This window comes from Odontesthes bonariensis, chromosome 5, assembly GCF_027942865.1.
Source record: "Odontesthes bonariensis isolate fOdoBon6 chromosome 5, fOdoBon6.hap1, whole genome shotgun sequence".
In the NCBI taxonomy this organism is placed as follows: Eukaryota; Metazoa; Chordata; class Actinopteri; order Atheriniformes; family Atherinopsidae; genus Odontesthes; species Odontesthes bonariensis.
The window spans coordinates 380,103-397,993 of record NC_134510.1 but is presented as its reverse complement, the minus strand read 5'-3'; the positions used below and the strand labels follow the sequence as shown (position 1 = coordinate 397,993).

The 17,891-nt window shown below is 42.7% G+C and overlaps 1 protein-coding gene across 1 annotated transcript in view; it reads right to left on the bottom strand.

Annotated features, from left to right (window-relative positions):
- Nucleotides 1–11,277, bottom strand: part of preb (prolactin regulatory element binding) — a 29,470-nt gene extending 18,193 nt beyond the window's left edge. The window contains exons 1-7 of the mRNA XM_075464642.1: nt 11,115–11,277; nt 7,840–8,007; nt 6,140–6,335; nt 4,661–4,911; nt 3,906–3,986; nt 3,677–3,804; nt 3,405–3,578 (exon numbers count right to left, since the gene is read on the bottom strand). Of these exons, the coding sequence (XP_075320757.1) occupies nt 3,405–3,578; nt 3,677–3,804; nt 3,906–3,986; nt 4,661–4,911; nt 6,140–6,335; nt 7,840–7,974 (965 nt within the window). The 5' untranslated portion in view covers nt 7,975–8,007; nt 11,115–11,277. The remainder of the gene's footprint in view (nt 1–3,404; nt 3,579–3,676; nt 3,805–3,905; nt 3,987–4,660; nt 4,912–6,139; nt 6,336–7,839; nt 8,008–11,114) is intronic.
- Nucleotides 11,278–17,891: the final 6,614 nt, after the last annotated feature.

The following is a 17,891-nucleotide window of genomic DNA, read 5'->3' as shown; positions in this document are numbered from 1 at the left end:
GATACTTTATTTATCCCAGAGGGAAATTAAATGTTGATGTAACTCAATTAAATCAAGGAGTTATTATAGATGCTGATGGCTGTGGGCAGGAAAGATTTCCTGTAGCGGTCCGTTTTGCATCCAAACTGAAGAAGCCTTTGACTGAAGAGACTCTGTTTTCCGATAACAGTCTCATGGAGAGGATGTTCAGGGTTGTCCATAATTATGGTACAAGTTGTGACTGTCCTTGTGAGGAAGTATGTTCCTGAGCCCAGTTGATCTTTTGCAAGTGTGGATGTGCACTTTAATACACCTCGAAATAGATTAAAACAACTTGTACTGAATTTGATTCATGACTCATCCTTTTTTGCATTAAGAAACTGAAAGTAATTAAGTAACTTTTACTCAAATTACATTTTAAATTAAGTAATTTTGTACTTTTACTCAAGTAAATTTTGAGATGTGTAATTTTACTTTTATTCTGAGTAGAATTTAGGCAAAGTAAAGATACTTTTACTTAATTACAATTTTTCAGTACTCTTTCCACCTCTGATAAAGAAAGATGTTCTTATGAAGACTGAACACCTACTGGACCCTTTAGGGCCGGTCGTGGAGTTAAGGATGCTGCTGCCACCTTATTAAACTGGGTTTTTAAACATCTTGAAGTTAACAAAAACCATGCTAAGCTGCTGTTTGAGGATTCTTCATCTGCTTTTAACACAATCCAGCCCCACATTCTGATCCATAAGCTTCTTATTTTTCATGTAAATTGTAATAGCGTGGGCTGGATTCTTGACTTTTTAACACCCAGAACACAGAGAGTGAGGGTGAAGGATGCATGATCCACTGGCTCTCCCCGAGGCTGCGTCCTCTGCCCTCTCCTCTATATTCGCTACACCGACGATTGCCCGAGCCATGAGAATAGACCCATTTTAAAACAATTCGGTAACAGTCAGTCTCTTACATGATGACGTATATGCCCATGGTCCTGTGGTCAGTGAATTTGAAGTCTGGTGCGACAATGCTTTTCTCCAGTTAAATGTACAGAAAACTAAGGACATGTGCATTGATTTCAGAAAAAAGCCCCATAACACCAATCCAAAAACAGAAATCAAAGGTCAGACAGGAGACATGGTCCAAACTTATTCTGGATAATAAATTCAATTTCACCTGCCATTCAGAGAACCTGCAAACAAAGGGCCAGCAGCGACTGTCCTGTCTGAGAAAAGTCTCCAGGTTTCAGATGGATCAGTCCCTGATGGTCTTATTCTACAGATCATATACTGAATCTGTGCTGACCTTCTCTCCTCTGCTGGTTTGGCAACCTGAACACGAGGTCCAAAACTGCCCTGAGCAGAGATAAAGACGAGCAACCAGACTCTGGGAGTTGAACGGTGCACCCCTCCGGATCTGTTCAACAGACGGATAATCAGGAGGGCTGATGCGCTCTGTCTGACAGCTCCCATCCTTTCCATTCTGAGCTCCAGTTCCTGCCTTCCTGCCCCGGCTCAGACTTCCTGTATGAAGAGCAACAGGTACAGGCCCTCCTTCGTCCCTACGGCTGTTTCCCTTTTGAACTCAGGACAGGGTCGGAGGAGCCGTACCTGATTGGTTGATATTGTTTCCGTTTCCTGTCTCCATGTGGTGTTCTTGATGTTGGCAGAAATTGATGATACGCACCGTTGACACTTTGTAGGGGCTGCTGCTGATGTTGTTTCAGCACACTGTATCAGCCCTCCCTCTTAGACTAATTATATGTCCTTTTTACTTGCTGCAACACTAATTGCCCTACGGGGGCACAAATAAAACTAAATCTGAATTGTTTTATTACAGGAGATTCATTTATCAAAGACTGCAGCTGATGTTCTCACCACAGCACAGTTTCCTCATGTGTACTCAGCCTGTTACAACTCCAGACAAAGAGGTGTAGCCATTCTGATAAGCAGGAAATTAAATTTCACAGTAAACAACAGTTATTGATCCAGAAGGCAGATTTATAATAGTTAACTTATTGATCAAAAATATGAGTTTATGCATTGCTAATATATATGGCCCAAATGTTGATGAGCCTCATTGTTTCACTCCTTTTTCACTTCACCCTCTGATCACTCAGATAACACACTCATCATAGGAGGGGGCTTTAACATGGTATCTGACTCAGGAGTGGACAGGTGCAGTACTGCAGGAAGTCAGCGGAACTGGCAGTCCACAAATGTTGTTAGACAATATATGAATGATTTTGGTCTTTGTGATGCTTAGCGCTCCCACCACCCCACTCTCAGAGAGTACACCTTCTTCTCAGCAGTACACCACTCATATTCAAGAATAGATTATTTCTTAGTTAGCAGTTCTCTAATGAGTGATATTTCAGACACTAAAATCCAGCCCATCACTATCAGTGATCACGCTCCAGTTTCTATCACATTGAAGAATAACAGAGTTACACCACCAGTTAGAAACTGGAGATTTAATACATCATTACTAAAAGAGCCTGATTTTAGTAGTAGAACTCTTATGATTAAAATCATTAGAAGTTGTCTACAGTGCCTCCCAAGGGGAACAGACACCTTTTCAAACACAGTTTCTGATACAAAGACTTCGCTTGGAGAATTTTGAGCATGGCAGAAAACATTTTCCTTTCAGAGCTACAGTAGATTGTGTCCTAACTTCCCAATGGCTTACAAAGTGTTTTTAAAGGTAGTGAACATGCCCCTGTCACTGTTCTGCAATGTATTGATGACATCGAAATTATAATGAGCCAATAATTTGTTTTTTCTCTGTTTTTGATCTAATCAATCTAATCAAGTAAACACGGGTGACTTATTCGTCAACAAGCAACTCCTGGATACAGGAAATACAATTTTTAAAAGCCCTATATGAGCTTTTTGATTGTGTTGCTAAGTTAACATTACTGCAACAGTTTTTTTCAAGCCAACTTGAATAAGTTAGTGGAATTGAAAGGGACCTTTCAAATTAAAAAAACAACAACACCCCTTTCTTCTTCAGAACAACTTTTTAAGCTATTGTTGTTTTTAACAATAAGGAATACAGTTTATTGTTTACATCAAATCCACAGTCCATCCATCCATCCATTTTCTATACCCGCTTAATCCGTTGGTCGGGTCGCGGGGCAAATCCACAGTAACACTGTCAATAGTAATTGACAGTGTTAATAGTTATTTTTCCGTTAGGCTATTGTGGCTTAGTGTGGTCAATACAGCCAGCTATCACCTGCCCCTACATTTTATGTATCGACTTGTAATGTAATTCAGTAATACAATACCAGAATGTGTCCATGGTACTTATCAGGAAGACCATGCTAAATAAACGAACGTACAAATAACATTTACGGCAGTTATGAATAAATTCCCATAAAATTTAAATGTTGAAAATTCTTCAATATCCACATTTCCTGAATCAGTTACCTGACAGCCAGACAGGAGATGACCTCAGAGCCGCAGGGGGACGTAAGCATGGGCAGCAAGCTCTTGCCATCCCACTTGGTGAGGTAGCAAGGAGCGGGTTTTCTGTCTCTTTTATGAGGGATCTGCACTGTGTAAAGCCTCAGAATGTTTTTTTGGTCCTCTACTCTTCCAAACCTGAAATATATAAAAACAAAACAATCTCAGGATAAACTGAAGTTTTGATGTTTTTTTGGAATGGCAAGCGAGGTGCAGAAGTTATTGTTTTTTTTTACCTGCAAGCCATATATCGATAAGACTTTTCAGCAATTCGAGGGATGGTTTCATGCCAATTTAGACCCATAGCCAACTGGTTGCCACTCCATACATTACAGGCAAAATCCCGGCCAACAGTCACAAGGTGCTGCATAAGAACACAAGATACGATCAATAACTGATGAAGCAGTTTATCTGTCATTTAAAACGCTCATTAAACATCAGCATCAGGAGATGTCGGTGGTTTACCTTGTTCCCTGGACTCATATCAAAGTCTTCAATCTCCCCTTCATGTGCTTTGAAGTCAAATTTCTTCCTCAGGGATGGAAACTAGAAAAGAAACATACAAACCAAGTCAAAACCACTAATACACCAAACACAAAGTTCATGAGGTGCCCCTGCACTGTCAGTACAGTTTTGACTGCAAATAAACAAATTTTGCAGAATAAAATCGTATTCTCCTAATATCCAGATTTACTGAACCACAAAACATAAACCTCATAACCATTTACATTTAGTTTAATCCCCAGAACTTTGCAGTGAATTTGGTGTGTAAAGTGCAGTATAATAAGCTTGGCAGAGTTGAAATCCAGCCCAGACCTAAAATAAATAAACAAATAAACATATCACTTCATAAAACCAACAAACACAGACATAAATAAACATGTAAATAAATCAATTCTAGGATTGTTCACTTCAAATTAATGAATAGAAAAACAAATTATGGGTAAAAAATATTGCAGAAGTGAGGGAAGACGAAAAGGTGAGAGAAGCAAATACCTTATCCCTTACCCTAACCTTATCCCTTACCCTAACCCTAACCCTAACCCTAACCTAACCCTAACCTAACCCTAACCTTATCCCTTACCCTAACCCTAACCTAACCCTAACCTTAACCCTAACCCTAACCCGTATATGTGCCAAAATGCATAATTGTGCAACACAGCACTAAAACATGACTCATGCGGTGATATTCTTAAAGTTAACAACTCTACAGCATTTACCTCCCAGACTCTGATGTGTCCGTCAGTGCCTCCTGTCAGCAAAAGATTCATGTCAGGACTGAATCTGACAACTTTCTGCAGTGGTTCCTGTGGGTTAAGGTCCGACTGCAATTCAGCCAAACCGCTCACTTTGATGTGAGCCGTCTCCTCCTTGGTATCTGACATATCTCCAGAAGCAGCAGTCCCATCCAGTTTATCTTTGTCTCCTTTCCCAACTCGTCTCCTGGCATTACCTTGCTGCAGAATGGTCTCTGCGGCACACATGAAACCCATCTTTACTTGAGAAAGACCAAAAGTAATGGGTATTGTGGAGACTTTCGCACAGAATTGATACTGCCATCTACAGGTGTCTATACAGGCTTTAAGTGTGGAAGGAACACAGACAGACATTTGAAATCATTGAGATTCTGCTGTATTCCCTGTGGTTGTTAACAACCCAACTTCAGTCCCTCATAAGATTTCTCTGCTTCTGTTTGAAAATATTTCTAAATGAAAAACGCAGGACATGCAGAGCTTGCAGACAGCTCACTCTGCTCACGATGGTAACTCCCAGAAACATGGGGTCCAATATGTATCTATGCAACTACAAGGTAATAAATCAATTAAATTGGAGAATAACAAATAATTAATATACTTCATTTTTTTCAATCTTTGGGAGATGTTTATAGTGATAACATATCGTAACACTGCAAATAAACCAGAAAACCCAGATAAACAGGCCATGGGGCCTCATAGTTCCATTTTCCCAACAGAGGACTTTGCTCTCAGACTACAGTTTACTTTCTGTTTCAAGGGTTTCTAACGCCTACTACACACAAACAAGTCATTTTGACAAACTGAGTTTTACGTTCTTTCTTCTCACATAAAGGGGAAACAATGACATCCACTCAGCGGTGGGGATCTATAGGCAAATGCCAAACACAAGCTAACAACAACACAAGCTAACCACCATGCCAGTAACCTGTACACACAGGGTGTAGGTACATATTATAGGACTGGCCTTGTTATTTTTCAAACCATTTGTTTTGACAATCCAACAGGGTTTGCTGCATGATGTGACTTCACTTTGTATGCTAAATAGTTCTGTATTTTAATTTTTACGTTTGTGTCTTGGTCCTCTTCTATCATCCCCCCAAAGAGTGAGGAGACCTCTTTCTCTCTGTTGTCACTCATTAGCCCATGTATGCTAAGGACAGTGGACTGAATAAAACTAAAGAGTCAATGTGATCTGTTGGTTTCCTTAGCTCAGCAACGTTTCATGACTCAAAGCTATGTATACAAGTTCAGTTATATGCTATGGAATGCATATAACTGAACTTGTAGAGAATGTGTCTTTCTTTGCATATTGCCTTGACATGCCTAATGTTGTGATGTGGTGCTATATAAAAATAAACTTCTCTGAATTCATCTGAAGGTTTTTTTTAATTATTTCTAAGGGGTAATATCAGATAAGATTCAGATTTTAGCAATAAGCCTCACCATCTTTATGAGCAACCTTTCCTCCTTTCTTTCTGCAGAGTTTAAAAGTCATGAGGCAGCAGGTCCCGTCCTGTCCTGCAGCAATCACACCATTCCCCACAGCCATGTTCATAGTAGCACGCGTATCTGTATCATGAGAGTGAAGGAGACTGCTGCTGTAGCGCTGCTCTGCGTCCAGCTGCAGATCCAGGAAGTGCTGAAACACAGAGCTTTAAGTCTGCTACTGTTGAAACTTTTTACATTCTTACCATGCCTGCCATTAGCCCTAAATTCAAACATGGAACAAAGACTTTGTAAATATAGCTTTGAATGCATAATAGAATACTGTACAAAAGGCCCAAACATACAGCCAGAGCCTTAAAGAATTATCTTCAGTGACAACAATAAGTCTTGCAACAATATATGCTAAAAGAGAGGCCTTGTTTAAGCATCATGGAGTCATTTTGGGATAGCAAAAACAAAGTCTCGATTTCAAACACAATTTAAACATATGGATCATCTCTACAAATTGGTAAAGCTGCTTCCTTCAATTTCTACTATTTTGTTTATGTGCAAGTGTTTTCTGAAGTTCCAATGTGTTGCAGGCATTTTGGAGTAACTGCAATCTTTCATTAAAGTGTACATGGCATGGACATTTAATATTAGGTACCCCATGACTAGCTTTGCACACTTCATCCAATCAGGTCAGAACAAAGGAGAGCTTTGTAACAGTGGGAAGCCTCCTCCTGAGAATGAGAGGAGCTGGCTAAAGCTTCTTATGACAGATAGAATTACTGGGGGAGGGATGGAAGTGGGTGATGGCGAGTTGTGAACAGGTACTACTATAGTTGCTGGATAGGAGGCTACTACATTACATTAACAAGAAAAAACATGAAGAAAAATGCTACAATTTCAAGCATGACAGCACATGAGATGTACTTGAGATTTAAGCCAGAACTGGCTTCCAAACATAGAAGTGAGCAGCACAACGAACCGTCATTACAAGGGGCTCATTACCTACAACTGTGCATCTGCTTGTATAAGTAACTCCTTGTGTCTGAGCAATTATAGAAGCAACAACTGGAACGTGTGTAAATCTATCAACATGAAGTATTTTTGGCCTTTTTACTCAGTACAACCATGAGATTTGTACTACAATCCATCTGTACGTGTAATACCAACAGTGATGGAGCAGTTCCTACTTTTAGCTTCAGTCTCCCCACATAGCCAGCATCTTACTGGGCCTTGTTCATAAAACTGTGTCCGTGAAGTGTAGCAAACAAATCCAACCCTTTTCCCAACTGGACAGTAAAAACAAACTGCATCCACTAATTTAAGGCTGCTGGGTCTTTCAGGAAGCTGAAAGGGTCAACTTGCCCTCACAGCCAAAAATATGTTTTCCTGAAGACATCTCCAAAGCAAATAAAAAGTATTGTGTTTTGAAAAGTACTAGCAGATCACTTGTTCTTTGAGGTGTGATAACTTCTGCTTTTCCAATGCTTTTGTGCATAACGTACACACAAAGAAATCCACCAGAAAAGGAAATCCTGCCTTTCACTTTAAAATGTGTTCCTACTGAATAAAAATACTAAAACATATGTATACCTCTTTTTTGAGCTTTGGTTTATGTTTAAGGTGATAATGCATGATTTTAACATGGCAGATAAGACAAGATAAAACACAGATAAAACATGCCATGGGACTTGATCTTCAGTACTTACCACAGCATTCCTTATTCCTGTCTTTGAGGCACCGCCTCCTCCCGCTGTGATTATCAGCCCTGTAGAAGGGTCCACTTTAATGGTGTACAACGGAAAGGGGGCTCTGTACAGATCTGGCACCTTACTCTTTCCCATTGTTCTTCATAAGACTTCCGTATTCGACCACACCTGTGAATAATAGAGTGTTAGTCCATCTGAGGCTTGCTCTGCTCTCCATCTCATAGAGGCTGCTGCACAGAGCACATCGACAAGCAGAGAAACACGTGTCCAATTGGATTGACAATACAAAAAGGGGATTTATTTGAATCAATTTCCACATAAAATATCTCAAATGTTCTTGTTCCCAAATTGTGCAGAAATATTTATTGTTACTGTTGTGGAAAGACAAGTGAAAGACAACACTTGTCTTTCACTCAAGAGGTGAAGGCTTTCACGGAGGACAGCAACAAGACCACAAGGAGCCTTTTTTGGACTGTGCCGTGCACATTGAAGAGGATGGAGTGTTAATACTGAGGTTTACAGGAAACCCACACATACTGACCAGCACCTGCTTATCGACTCACATCATCCACTAGAACACAACCTGGCTGTCATCAAAACTCCACATCACCAGGCTGAGAGTGGACCTATGAAGGCTGAGGGAACATCAGCACTCCAAGAAAGCTCTTTAAACCTGTGGATACCCAAACTGGGCCTTTGTCAAATCAGCAAAGACAAATGGACCAAACCACACTGTTAGAGAAGAGAAGAAGAACAGACATCCACGTGTGGCAGGAGTCTCAAGCCCCTTTCACACTGAGGAATAACTCGCGTTTAATCCGCGAATTTAGCGTGTCCGCTGTTGCGTTCACACTGCCGACCCGGGCTGCCGCGTCAACTAGACTCGCCTTTCGACCCGCGGACCTGCTAAGGTAGCGGGTCGCAGTGTGAAAGGGGCTTCAGAGAAACTTAGAAGGATTTTCTCCAAACATGACATTCCAGTGATCTTCAAACCCAAACTGAGTGGTGTCGTGTCTGAGGTGAGAAGTGTACGGACCTCTATAGGAGAGACCAAACAACAACTCCACAAGTGCGTGGCACAACATAGGAAAGGGTTAAGGCTCTAGCATGGTTGCCGCGTCTGCTAGCGCAAGCGGTGTTAATGACGTCACGATTTCGTGCCGGCTATATACGGTGGCGCTAGTCGATGCGCCAGTAGTTGCAGTTTTCTCCGTCACAGAGGTGGCGCTGCTACGTGAAGGTTACCGCTACTCTACAACCACGAAAGTGGAGAAGAAAACAATGAAGAGCAGGAACACTGTCATTAATGATGCTGCTGCAGTATCTGGATAATTTTAATTTTTTAATTCAGTTAAAAGAGGTGAAGGTCTGAAGCCCCCGGCATCACCACTTGGAGTCTCTGCCCTCTTCTTTGCCTTCAGGCATCTGTCCCGTAGCTTCTTCCACACATTCTTACAGAACTCTCCCTCTTTCCCCAAAGTTCTGCCCATCTCTGTGCACCAGTTTTGGGAGTTTACGTGCTCCCTGTGCTGTTTCCCTGCAGGTTTGTACAGCTGCTGTACAAACGCACCTCCTGACTGAGCCTGGTCTCACATTGGTCCGGTTTGTCATTCTCGGCACAGCCAAGTTACAAAAATCGAGTGGTGCACGACAACGCGCTGCGCCGTCTTTTCAAGGCAAGCGCCAGGCCTGAAACGGGCCACCACCACCGTGACAGACTCGTCAACTGTAAATCCGGCTTTAGAGTTAGAGTTAGGGTTACTCTTCAGGTCCAGACTCAGCAGTTTGCCTACATCTGTAGGAAAAAGGACACTCTGAGGACAGCAATGTCCACATTCTGGACAGAGAAGACAGATGGTTTGAGAGAGGAGTCAAGCCATCTATGTCCATCCATCCTTTTTCTACACCCGCTGAATCCGTCGGTCGGTCGCGGGGGGGCTGGAGCCTATCTCAGCGGTCATTGGGCGAGAGGCGGGGTACACCCTGTACAGACTGCCAGTCCATCACAGGGCCACACAGAGACAAACCAGACAAACAACCACACACACTCACACTCACTCCTAAGGACAATTTTAGAAACACCAATGAACCTAACATGCATGTTAGGTCGGAGGCCGGAGTACCCGGAGAGAACCCACCCATACACGGGGAGAACATGCAGACTCCACACAGAAAGAACCAGCCGGGAGTTGAACCTGAAACCCTCTGCTGTGAGGCGACGGTGCTAACCACCGTGCATTGTCTCTTCTCCCCAGGCACTTTTACAACCATTCACACCTTGGATCCTGTGACCAATCACCCCTTCAGACAGGTAGACAATTCAGAGGTGATAATGACTCCAACAACATGCACATTGGTCAGGGGGTTCAATGACAAGTAGAACTGTCTCTGCCTATAAGCTGATACTCCCCACCATCGAGTTTAAAACTGAAGAAACCTTTAGGATGAGAGGTGAAACGTCTTCAGGACCCAAGAAGAAGTCCAGTTTCCCTTCAAGCTCTGAGCTTTCCCTCAATTAAAAGATTTAACAGGTCAAAGTTGGAGCATACTGCTCCTTCAGATGCACTGGTTCAAGCAGAGAAGGCGACTCTTTGTATTACGCAAAAAAAGGTCAACCTATCCTTACTTGAAGGACCATCATTTGAACTATTGGGATATTTTTAGAGCGCTCTGCACACACATTAAGATGTGTGTCTAGGGCCCCTATTCCCCCTATAAGTGAAATAAACTTGTAATCCAAATACCTCTTTTCACTTTCCTCACTGAGTCGGTTGTGTACAATGAAAGTTATTATAATTGCTGTCATCATTATCACCGTCAATCAAACAGATGCTGTGCGGTCACTGGCAGTCTGTGTGATAATAATGTGACAAAGCAGCCGATCCAGCTGTCATACCAATTCAATAACTACTTTGATTTTCCATTCTACCGCTGCTTTAGCACGAGCTTCAACTTAACCAGATGAAACAGTTCCTGGTGGTTGTCTGTGTAAACAATGCAGGAAATTATTCTGTATTGTTGGAATTACAAAGGCTACTGGGCGCCAAAGCTCAGCAGCTCACGTTGAGCAATAAACACCACAACAGCGGTGTGATGGTTTCAGTGATCATTACTGACAATTCTAAACGTTTCTGAAGCAAAACAGGAACACGTTGACCTCAAACTAAGTTAATGTTACAGTTGATCACTATAGCTTAAATGTCCGGCTCATGCTGCTGCAATTGCTATAATGAGCAACGCGAACTCCTTGGTTGCTGGTGGTTAAAGTCTCTTACCTGGCAGTTTGTCCGGTTTACCTTCTGTTGCAGTTTATCAGAAAGCTCGTCATTAAATTTGATGATTTCATGCCGAGCTATCAATAACAAAAGATAACGTTAAGGAACGGCTACGCTAAAGGAATCTTAACAGACCTTCCTCCCTACACGTCAGCAACGTAAAGCGTCAGTCGCTGCGTTCTGACGTCACTTCCCTTCTTCGCTGCCCTTTTCCGGTATGCCAAAAACTGATGGGGTCTGGCCATAGACATAAAGAATAGACGCCGCATCAACCTCTACTGTCTATAGGCGCTGACGAGCCGTAGAGCCGCCATCTTGGACCGGTCATCAGCTCCACTCAGTGTAATCTGGCTGGCTGGCACAATGAAGTGTCAGCGCATTTAATCAATCATAACTCGCTGAATATTAAACTCAACTCAACTCAAGTCAAACTTTATTTATAGAGCACATTTAAAAAACAACCGCGGTTGACCAAAGTGCTGTACAGGATAAAAGCTGCATTAAAGGTAATAGTGAATAATGCAACCGTTCCAAGCAGTTAAAATCAATAGATACTAAAACACAGTGCAATAAAATAAAATAAAATAAGTTCAAATAAAATACTTTAAAATAAATAAAATAAAGATATAAAACAAATCAAGGTTATCAGCCAAGAGTCTACTTAAATATGATTAAAAGCCAGGGAGAAAAAGTGGGTTTTTAAGGAGGATTTAAAAGCCTCAAAAGATCCTACAGATCGAATGTGCCAGGGAAGGTTATTCCAGAGCCGAGGGGCCGCTGCCACATAGGCTTGGTCACCTTTGGTTTTGAGTTTTGTTTTAGGGGGGACCAGTAGGAGCTGATTCGAGGATCTCAGTGATCTGGCGGGGGAGTGGATATGAAGGAGCTCAGTCAAATATTGAGGGGCTAAGCCATTAAGAGCTTTAAAAACTAACAATAAAATGTTAAAATCTATTCTAAAAGCAACTGGAAGCCAATGCAGCGAAGCTAAGACCGGGGATATGTGGTCACGCTTGCGTTTACCAGTGAGGAGGCGGGCCGCTGCGTTTTGTACGAGCTGCAGGTGGCGCAACAGTGACTGATCGAGGCCAAAGTAGAGAGAGTTACAGTAATCCAATCTGGGTTAATAAAAGCATGGATTACAGTTTCCAAATCTCTATGTGGCAAATATCCTTTAACTTTAGATAAAACCCTCAAATGATAAAAACTGTTTTTCACAACCGAGCTAACCTGGCGATCAAATTTCAGCTTGTCGTCAAATATTACCCCAAGATTTTTTACAGAAGGCTGAATATTTACTGTTAGGGGGCCCAGAAAGCCAGCAGGAAAGTCTGCTGGACCGCATCCAAACATAATGATTTCAGTCTTTTTTTCATTAAGAATCAACAAGTTTGCAGACATCCAGGATTTGACATCGTTTAGACAATCAAGTAGTGTCTGTACAGAGTCAAGGGATCCAGATTTCACAGGCAGGTAGATCTGGACATCATCAGCATAGCAATGAAAAGAAAGATTGTGCTTCTTAAAAATTGACCCTAATGGTAACAAATAGAGTAAAAAGAGAATTGGCCCAAGGATGGAACCTTGGGGGACCCCAAAAGTGAGAGGGGCCGATAATGAAGTGAATTCCCCTAGCTGCACAGAAAAGCTCCGATCAGTCAAGTAAGACTGGAACCATGAGAGAGCAGAGCCTGTAATGCCCACCCACTGCTCCAGTCGAGCTAAAAGGATCCCATGATCTACAGTGTCGAAAGCAGCTGTCATGTCAAGAAGCACTAACATAGCAGGGTTTCCTGAGTCCATGGTTACCATTAGGTCATTAAAAACTCTCAGCAGTGCTGTCTCAGTGCTGTGTGAAGGTTTGCCAGACTGAAACTTCTTATAAATATCATTGGCTGCTAAGAACGATTGAATCTGAATAAAAACCACTTTCTCTAAAATTTTGGATAAAAATGGCAGTTTAGAAATAGGCCTGAAATTGGACAGCACAGAGGGATCAAGATTTTTCTTTTTGATAAGAGGCTGCACAACAGCATGTTTGAGAGCAGCTGGAACACATCCGGTGCTAAGGAAGGAATTAATAAATGAGAGTATATCAGAGCCCACCGTACTGAATACCTCTTTAAAAAGACGAGAGGGGATGCTGTCTGTAGAACAGTTTGTAGGTCGTAGATGCTGGACTACATTGGTCAGTGAGGGGAGAGATACAGGCTCAAACTGATCAAATACAGCATGTGAAAGAGGGACGTGAGATCAGAGCTAGGGCCTGCAGAAGAGAGGGCAGATGGCCTAAGAGCAGAGATTTTTTCAATAAAAAATTTGAGAAAACTCTCACAAAGGGTGAGTGAGGGTACCACTGGAGAGTTATCACCAGGATTTACAAGAGAGTTAAAAATGTTAAAAAGAACTTGGGGCTTGTGACTATTACAAGAGACAAGATTGGAGAAATATTGTGTAGCAGCATAGACCTGCTGCTCTATGTTACAGCTGCTTGCCATGAGTGCTGATTGCAGCCAATCTATGAGGTGGCGACTATAAAAGCGCCGGTCCTCCCACAGGTTCTTCCTCTGTATTGTCACCAGACTCACTTCCAGGTCAGATCATTTGGCCTGACAGGTATGGCTGCCCAATGCGTCATTGCGGTGCTTGTTGTTTCTTCTGTGTGCTCATGGTGCTTGATGTGCCATAGGGTGACGGCTTAGGCGCTGCTCCCTGCCCTTGTGTATGCTGTGGTGCGGGCTGCATTGTTGAACGCCAGCGGCGGTTTCCGAGCTCTCTCTCGCCCTCCCTCCGTTGTTGTGTGTGTGTGTGTACGTGTGTTGCGGCTACAGGTATGTTTGTTTTTAAATACACACCCAATACGCTGATCATTTAAGTGCTGCTAATAGCGTTTTTTTACAGGGTACTGCAATCGGCTCACTGGCGCTGCTGCTGCTTTGCTGGATGTTTTAATTGCTCAACTTCACCGCTCCGTTTCTCTGCTGCTTGTCCGAAGCGGTTGCGTTTCGCCGCTGCCTCGCTGCCACCTTGTCTTTGTCTGCCTGACCTACCAGATGATTAAGGCCTTGTCCACACGTAGCCGGGTATTTTTAAAACCGAATATTTCCCCCCCTCCGTTTATAAAAAAAATTTGTATCCACATGACCTCGTTTTCGAAAACAACACCTTCCACACATAACCGAACATCTGCGTTTTTAATCACATTCATCAGCATCCAAACCTGTAGATGGCAGTGTTTCCCCAAATCCTACCCTATCAGAATAGCCCTCTGTTGGCGTCACTTCCGCATAAACACGAGCAACATGGCGCCTAGTTCATTCGTGTGGACCGATAGGGAAACAGAAATGCTTTTACATCAAGTTATAGAATATAAAGTTCAAAAGACACAGGAGGGCATAGATTGGGAATCATGCCAAAGTAAGTATGTGGACATACTGACACTATTATTGGAGCAGTATCCCGCAGAAAGCTCTAACGACTTCCCTCATGAGAGGGACGAGCTAACGCGGAGTATCTTAACGACGAAAATCAAGGCTGTGAGGTGCAAATATCGTTTGGCTGTTGACAACGGACGCAGGAGCGGGTATGGCAGTCGTTCTTCTCTACTTCGAATTATGTGAACAGATATGGGGTGGTTCCCCCGCGACCACAACAATGCCGTCTGGCATAGAAACAAATGACTTGAACGACAGCCTCTCTGCTCCCTCGCCTACTGCGTCCTCCTCGTCCACCGTGGAGCCATCCGATGCTGCTTCAGATACCGATCAGGAGAGCAGTGTGACACCCTCAGTGAAAGAAAGGAGAGACTTGTTGCAGGTAAAGTATATGCAGTTTTGCTTAACAGAGTATGTATACGTTTACAAGGATGTTTATTTGTCACATGCATATGATTACTGGTGTAAAGAATAGAATGCAGTGAAATTGTTGGTTCCTTTGCCTGTTGTGCATGGGGGGGGGTATTAGGGAGGGGCAGGATAAGTGCAAAAAGCATTGAAGTGCATGGGGGGCAGTAAGAGCAGGGGCAGTGGCATACTGATGATTCAGAGGGTTGGGGGGTGTACTGTATGTATGTAGGGGTTGGCGGGTTAAGGGGCAGTGTATGTGTGTGGTGGGAGTGTGTGTGTTTAAGTCATGCAGATTCCATCTGGACGCTAAAGTTGTACTGAAATAACGATTCAAATATGAACTTTTTTGATTTTCTTCTTTAAAGGAAAAACTGAATGGACATCGGCACAATCGAATGAAGAGAAAGCTGCCAGCAGAGACCCAGTGGCTTAATGCAATGGAAGAGGACCAGCGTGTCAAGAAGAGATTGGTGGACTTTTTGGAAAAATCAGAGAAGCAAGCAGCTGATAACTTTGCTAAACTTTCAGACACTCTTAACATGTTGACTACTACCATGTCAGAAGGTTTCACTGTCCTTAGACAAATCATGCAGCCTCCACCCCCTCAGCCATCACACTACATGCCATACGAAGCAAGAGGGCATGTGTCTCACACACCATATTTACAATCAGGACATCCTAATCGAGCTTTTCAGTCACCCCCAAACAACTCCCCTCCTGTCAGAGGAACACAGCGGAATGCAATGCACACACAAGATGCAGCTCATTCCAGTACAACTGCTGGCAGCACAGGACTCACAGGGTTTTCTTACACTCAAGCTCTTTTCAGTGATGAGCACTGATCATATTTGTAAAGTTTTCAGTCAAATGTTTATCACATGTTCTTGCGATAAATGTGAAGTGTTTACAGTTGGTTACAGGAGCTGAATTTGGGTTACTTTTTTGCATTTAAGATGCAAAGTCATTTTCTGTAGCATTTTTTTTAAATGCGTTCTTTGTTAAATCCTTTTTCCAAATTCTTTCATACTTTGACTTGAGTATGACATTGTTTATTCATGCTGTTTCTATGTATACAAAGTGTTATACCAGGCAATATTGGTTTTCAACAGTTTTATTTCTGCAACAATACTGACGGCAGCGGCTGTGATACATACAATAGGTTATAAGTAATATCAGGCACAGATAGGTACTGAATTAAACGGGTAATAAAAAGAAAAGATTGTGAGGAAAGAAGGGAAACATCCTTCAGTTGACTTTAATTGCAGTATTTTAAGAACTCTTATTTGCTTCATCAAAAGTGTACTGGCACATTTCCAAATGTTCTACGAAAAGTGCAACATTTTTTCTTATTTCAAAACTATATAATTTCTATTTTCCAGAAATGTGTGCACAACCATGCAAAACATGTGAACATCAGACTGAGGTGATGTTATAACCAAGAACAATAATAATAAAAAGAAATTGCCACTTCAGTTGAAGAGTTTTGCTTGCTTTTTTCTGACAACATTGGCCCGGTTATGGATCCAGTTACTGGGTTAGGACTCTCCTGACCCTTTTCCCTTCAGCTGTCAAGCTGTCTCCTCTGACAACAGCTGGTTCTGGGTCTGGCTGGTTGTCCCTGTTATGGCGAATGGCTTCAGAAACATAGTTGTCATCCATTGTGTCTTTAGAGGCCTCGCAGTAGTTGTGAAGCACAAAACACGCATAAATGACAAAGGGCAGGTCATCAAGATTTATATCCATGGCTCTTCTCAAAGCTCCAAAACGGCCCTTTAGCCTCCCAAAAGCACATTCTATCACCATGCGTGCTCTGCACAAAGAAAGTCCAAAATACTGCTCCTGAACAGTGCTTCCTCCAATAGCATATTCCTTCATTAGATATGGCAATAAGGGGTATGCGGGATCGCCCAAAATGTAAACTGGAATGGGTGCTTCATTGTCAACAATTTGTTTTGGACAAGGAGGGATTTTTCCATTTTTGAAAAGGTCATTGATGGTTGAGTTGGAAAAAACACGGGCATCATGGACACTTCCTGGCCACTTCACTACCACATCCATAAAGCAGTATTTATAGTCACATGTTGCCTGGATATTTAAGGTAAAATAACCCTTTCTGTTCACATAATCAGTGGAATTTGCTGAAGGCTGCTTAATCCCCACATGTGTACCATCCACTGCACCCATGCACTGAGGGAGGCCATGAATCTGTTCAAAGTTTTCAACTAGTGAATGTACTGCACTCTCAGTTGTTGGCAGGTGTATGAACTGGGGTCCCAAGTGCACTGTTATGGCTCTACACACCTGCCTGACAATGTTTGAGACCACCTGTCTTGACAACCCAAATGCATTAGCAGTTTTGCGCAATCTGCCCTCGTCAGCTAAGTAATACAGTGTGCACGCAACTTTTTTGAGCACACTGACAGGTGATCGCATGACAGTGGACTGCCCCTCGATATGAGGACGTAATAATCCCGACAGCGACAGGAGTGAGGACCGGGGCATGCGGAAATTTTCACGCCATTCCTCTGGGAGTACGACTTCCATCTCAAAGTTTTCCCACCAGCTTGCAGTGCGTCCCGGTCTGATCCAAAACCGGCGTCGACGATTTCGGCGAAGAACGTGCCTACGTGGAGTTGTAATGAGGGGGTAAATCACCGACCGCAATGTTGCCCGTCGCCTGTGCTCTTGGAGCAGTAGTTGGGCGTGTAAAATCACGGCAGTAAACAGCACCTGCAGAATAGTAACCACCACAGTTTTCAAGGCATCCATGCTTCTTCAGAAAACAATGGTCGCACGTTTGACGTCAGAGCAGATTTGTTGTTGTTTTGGCGCATATTGTGACGTTCGAAAACGCAAAACTCCGGTTCTCTCCGTCTACACGCAGCTGCATAAACGGAGTTTTCAAAAATCTTCACTTTGCCCGGAGTTTTTA